This window comes from Octodon degus, unplaced genomic scaffold (genome assembly GCF_000260255.1).
Source record: "Octodon degus isolate 3935 unplaced genomic scaffold, OctDeg1.0 scaffold00017, whole genome shotgun sequence".
NCBI lineage: Eukaryota > Metazoa > Chordata > Mammalia > Rodentia > Octodontidae > Octodon > Octodon degus.
The window spans coordinates 10855651-10861349 of NW_004524593.1; the positions used below are offsets into that span (position 1 = coordinate 10855651).

The 5699-nt window shown below is 36.9% G+C and overlaps 1 protein-coding gene across 1 annotated transcript in view; it reads left to right on the forward strand.

The window, feature by feature from the left end:
* Hnrnpu (heterogeneous nuclear ribonucleoprotein U) overlaps positions 1-2182 on the forward strand; it is a 10433-nt gene extending 8251 nt beyond the window's left edge. The window contains exons 9-11 of the mRNA XM_004626926.2: positions 3-187; positions 544-615; positions 1048-2182. Of these exons, the coding sequence (XP_004626983.1) occupies positions 3-187; positions 544-615; positions 1048-1101 (311 nt within the window). The 3' untranslated portion in view covers positions 1102-2182. The remainder of the gene's footprint in view (positions 1-2; positions 188-543; positions 616-1047) is intronic.
* Positions 2183-5699: the final 3517 nt, after the last annotated feature.

Genomic DNA, 5699 nt, shown 5'->3' on the forward strand with positions numbered 1-5699 from the left:
AGCTCCTGGTAACCGTGGTGGTTATAATCGGAGGGGCAACATGCCCCAGAGAGGTGGCGGTGGTGGTGGGAGTGGTGGCATCGGTTATCCGTACCCTCGTGGTCCTGTTTTTCCTGGCCGAGGAGGCTATTCAAACAGAGGGAACTACAACAGAGGTGGAATGCCTAACAGAGGAAACTATAACCAGGTAATAAGTCAGGATGTCCTGAGGGGCTCAGGATCCGTGTAATTTAGTGGGAAGGTGGTAGGCTTATGTTGGAGATTCTCAAACTAGAGTATATGCATTGAAAAACAAATTAAACCTAGTAATGGCAAAATGAGTTTGCTTTTCAGGTGTTTTAACTAGCAACAATGAAGGTGGATTTGTAATGTTAAAAGATTGAAATAATTGAGAAACTAGCAGGAAATGCCCAGGGTTTTTCCGCCTTGCCTTCACGCGTGATATCCTATTGGATATTGTTTTATTTTGCCCCTCTCCACTATATCTACAAGCATGATAAACTTTGGGGTTCAGGGTTCCTAAAAGACTTTCCTTTTTCATAGAACTTCAGAGGACGAGGAAACAATCGTGGCTACAAAAATCAATCTCAGGGCTACAACCAGTGGCAGCAGGGTGTAAGTAATGTCTTATGTGATTATGTACATTAATTATATTGACTTTGTACGAGAGCAATCCTTAAAGAGATCTTGTCCAGGGATTGAAGTGTATAAATGAGAGCAGCAAGGTGTGGATTGTTTTATCAGTAGCCATAAATAGGTTGGAGGTGTTCAAACTTAATATTTTCATAATAAAGTAATGTGTAATGTATCTTGTTCTTTTTACTGCTAGCTTTAATTGTGTAAACTAACCAAGTTACATTTCCTTTTGTAATGTGTATTGGTAAATAATGGGCTATTAAAACAATGGTTTAATAGAAGTCAGAGGTATCACAAGTATAATTTATTTGCAGCAGTTACTGTGAATTAGATTCATTGTTCATTTCCTAAAAGCAATATGAGTGGCTTATTGATGTTTTTTTTCTTTAAAAAAAAAATTTTCTCTTACAGCAATTCTGGGGTCAGAAGCCATGGAGTCAGCATTATCACCAAGGATATTATTGAATACCCAAATAAAACGAACTGATACATATTTCTCCAAAACCTTCACAAGAAGTCGACTGTTTTCTTTAGTAGGCTAACTTTTTAAACATTCCACAAGAGGAAGTGCCTGCGGGTTCCTTTTTTAGAAGCTTTGTGGGTTGATTTTTTTTTTTCTTTTCTTTTTTGTACATTTTTAATTGCAGTTTTAAAGTGAATCGTAAGAGAACCTCAGCATTGTGCACGATAAGAGAATGTGTCAGTATTTCAGGGTTCTACATTTTATCTGTAAAATGTGACTTTTTTTTTATCACAACAAAAGTAAAATGTTGCTTTGTACCTGGTGTCTTTTATTAAGAATTTACTCCCCCCGTTTCTCACAGAGAATAACAGTCGGGAGTCATTGTCACAATATAATAGAAATGTTAGCAACCAGATTCATGAAAGGACTAAGTGGTCCTCATGAATTGCATAAGACTCTGTACTGCTCATATTACACTCCATCCTCTCTGTAGTTTTTTGTTTTTTTGTTTTTTTTGTTTTTGGGGTAGTGGCGGGGGTCAGCTAAGTAGTAATCTCTGACAAAATCTGGGAAGGCTACTTCTGTATAACAACGGAATTGGCATAATTGGTGATGAAGATAAAACTTGGAACCGAAATGGAGAAGATGGAGTGTATGTAGAAGGGCTGTTAAAAATGTAAAACTTGGTTGCATTATTTGTGGAGGCTCATACTTGTGAAGGTTAAATACCATAATTTTTCCATTTGTTCTGCATTTTGATTCTGAAAAGAAAGCTGGCTTTGCCCATTTCTTATTAAAAAACTTGTTGTAAATCCAGTTGTCTAATGGGATCTATATGAAGTTAGCTATGTCTGTATGCCCTTCTCCCACAAAATACTGTATAACTAGTGTGCTTGTAGTAGTTAACTCCACCATCTTTGTAAGCTAATGAAATTGTGAGTCACCCATTTATATCTTAATTTTTAATCATGTCAGTTCTTGAATGGGTATCTCCTTAGCCTGCTGATTTCCTTTTTCTTTCTAAAGAAAGTGGGTGGAGAAATTAATTTAGACGTTTGTTTGCAATAAAAAGAATTCATTTTACTCTTGTTTTGGGATTCTCGCCATCAAGGTTCAAAATCCCTTTATACAACTCCTAAGAGGAGAAATTTTAAGTGTGTGCTTTCTGGACAGCTTATCCTTTACTCTGTACTTAGAACATTTAGGTTTTAAAAACTTAAATGTATACTGACAGTTGATTTTATAAGTTGAATTCTTCCCTTCCCCTCCCCCCAGACGGCTTTTAACATTTAATTGAGGGGAAAAGGTATACTGGCTGGGAGAAGTTAATGCTCAGTGTATCATCTTTACAGAATGCTGACAGCTGTCCTCAACTGATAATTTTATATACATATATATGATACATGAAACTCTGGGAACAGATGCTTTTAGAAGCCATCATTCAAGCCAGTCATTGATTTCACTACTACACAACACTGCTAACTTAACTGTAGCTATGTGATAACATTAGATCCCCTATTGTAATTCTATTGGGTTTGCACAGAACACTTAATCTTCTGAAGGATCCTCACAGAAGTGAGGTATCAGGAGTCAAACTGTAGAACTAAAATTTGACTTTAGCCTAGTATTTTGTTTTCAGGTTGCTTCTGGTAAGTTCAGGTTTGTGGTATGTCTGATTGTTCAGAATTTTTGTCTTAGCCATTGAAAATCAGATTTTTGAGTTCATGTTCTTAGGATTTTCTTAGAAGCTGGAGTCGAGTTGTAGATGCTGGTGTAGGTAGTTGATTTAGGTCTAGTCGACATCAAAACAAAGGCAAATTATAAAAATTCCTAACAGTACGAAGTAGCATCCCTAGGTTTTTATCTTTAGCAATTAATGGTAGCTACCACTGGCATGAATTACTTTTTTAACTAATAGGATTTCATATACCTGCCCTTCTTAATCAGCATTTAGGTATTATACAGTTTCCATTTGTGCCTTATAAAAACCTTGGGTACACCTTCCAGCTCAGATTTGCTTAATAAATTCATATCCACAATTGCAACAGAAAATAATGGTCAAATACTAGCTAGGTCCGTATTCCTAGATCACCCAAAAATTTGTGGAGATGGGGAGGTAGAATAGTCAAAAGCTTCCTGGACATTTTACAATTACAAGCAATCTCATGATGGATGCTGTCTACACTTGGCAAAGATACAACCTTAGGAAGTGCTTAAATTCAGAAAAGGGGCTGGACTTGATGGCACATTCCTGTAATACCATCATTTGGGAAGCAGAGGCAGAAGGCTCCTCATGAGTTAGAGGCCAGCCTGGGCTACAATAGCAAAAACCTGTCTTATCCTCCCCCCAAAAAAGCTGAATAGCAAAGAAATTGTAGAAAAGCCCAGTTTTGGCAGATATTTATGGAGTGTTGTTTTTTTCCCTCTGCCTGTCACCTCGCCCTTGTAGCAAACATTCTGAAGCACATTTACTTGGGAGCAGATCCTAGAGAAGATAGCTTTGGGTTCAGAGTGTGCTCATAGTGAACCCACAGTGGGGTAGGAGGCTGGGGGTATGGTTCAGTGGTAGCACTTGACTAGGGTGCTCACTTCTGGAGTACAAAGAACTGAATAGGAAGGAGATAATACTAAAGTCGAAGAGTAACTGCAGCCAACATAAAATTTATTGCTAGTGGCCCACATAGTAATAGCTGGCCTTTGGCTCTGAATTCTCAAAAGACAAGTCAGTGATCATCAGCTAATGGTCATACAGTCCACACAGCAAAATGAACCTTGAGGTAGTTTGACCACATTGAGTTAAAGGGAGCAGTCTTTAATTTTCTTAGAATTAGTGTAGGAAACATAGCTAATAGTACTAATTGTATTTCGCCTGGGAATTTTCATGAACAGATTCTGCTTTGTATTGAAAATTTCCTTGGTTATGAGAGTGACGTTTTTCTTACAGACTTGTTCACTAACAAATTGGCATTTTATCCTAGAACCATGACTGCAACACGTTTCACTGCACAAAAATAGTATTTTATTTTTTTCATTTTTTTAGGTAATGATATGTAAAGACCAAATTTAGGTGTATGAGATTTGATTAAAAAATAAGAATAAACTTCCCATAATTTCTACACATAGAATGTTTTTTAATGTGAGTATAAGAATTACTCCTGGGGCCGGGGAAATAGCGCAGGTCCAGAGTTCAATCCCTGGTACCACCAAAAAATAAAAAAATAATTACTCCCTAGTTCCTCCTGCCTTTTAATCAGGTGACTTTTTGCCCTGTTAAAAAGAACCCAGTATTTTATACAAAGCCATTTTCCCCCTAAAATTCTTAAAATTTAAAGTGTGGATTTGGTACTAATTACAAATCTGATAGCAGTTGCCTAAATTTGCTGAGAACAAACTGCAATACCTTGTATGTAGAGATTGGATGTTTTTAGCTTGAATTTTTTTTTTTTTGGATATAGCTGTTATTTATTAAAACATAGTAATGGTACATCTAGCCAGTTCTTTGCTTGAGATTTTAGTCATCCTGTTGCTTAGTAGCAGTACAGATAAGTGTAAGACAAAAATACTTCAGCTAACTTGTGGAATGGACCTGTGTCTGTCTAACCAGGTTTTTTGAAATGAAGCGTAGCACTAATTGAAGTGGTATGCATTTGGATAGAAAAGCACTTGAAAAGTGGGGACGCCCAAGTCTGTATGCTAGTTTATTTGTTAACCCCCTAGATTGGTATCAAATTTGCCAAAGCATTAAAGACTTAATGGGGAAGTAGCTTAGAAAGATTTTGTACACATTCCGATCCTTGCCAATTAACCAAAAATACAGGTGATTGAATAGTGGGCCCTTGAATTTCATTTGTACAGTATAGTGTCAGTGGGTTACATTCATGAAGTTAATATAGAATTCAGAAAATAACACCTACTGAATACTTCATGGGATGAAATCACTTGTGATTGTAACCCAATGCTGTTGGGGAAGTTTATCAGAATCACTGGATAGATACACCTTTTAGCTTAACTATTATGTGATTAGGATGGAGGAAGATTTAGGCATTTAATTTGTAACTATGATTTGCCTAAGAGTATAAGCCCAGAAAATTAGCTAATCCATTTACAGGCCAAGATTCATATGTGTACCTGCATCTGGATAACATGGGGTTTGTCTTTGAAACCGCTGAATCTGGGTGTGAGAAAATTCTGAACGGTAGAAAGTAATGATAATCTGGGCTGGTCCAAGTCTGGAAACATGTCTTAGAGAAAGATGCAGTTCTTTGCACCATTACAGTCATTGCCACTGCATAATCAACGCATGTGTGTTCATTTTAAAATATCATAACACTGAGTTCTTCATGGATTGCAGACTAAAGAGCTGGCACAGTACAGTATCTGGTTGATAAATACTGAACTGTTGGTAGCATGGTCTTCCCTGCTTTTTCTTTGATAGGCTCATTCCAATGACATTAAGAGACTAGAATGAAATTACTTGGTAAGCACTCAAATCTTACTACACTAATATCAGTCAGCTTAAGTCTCCAAGAACAAAGATGGACAATAGGCATCTAGCTTAGGTGCTGTAAAGACTGCAAAAACAGAATAGTGACTGCAATTT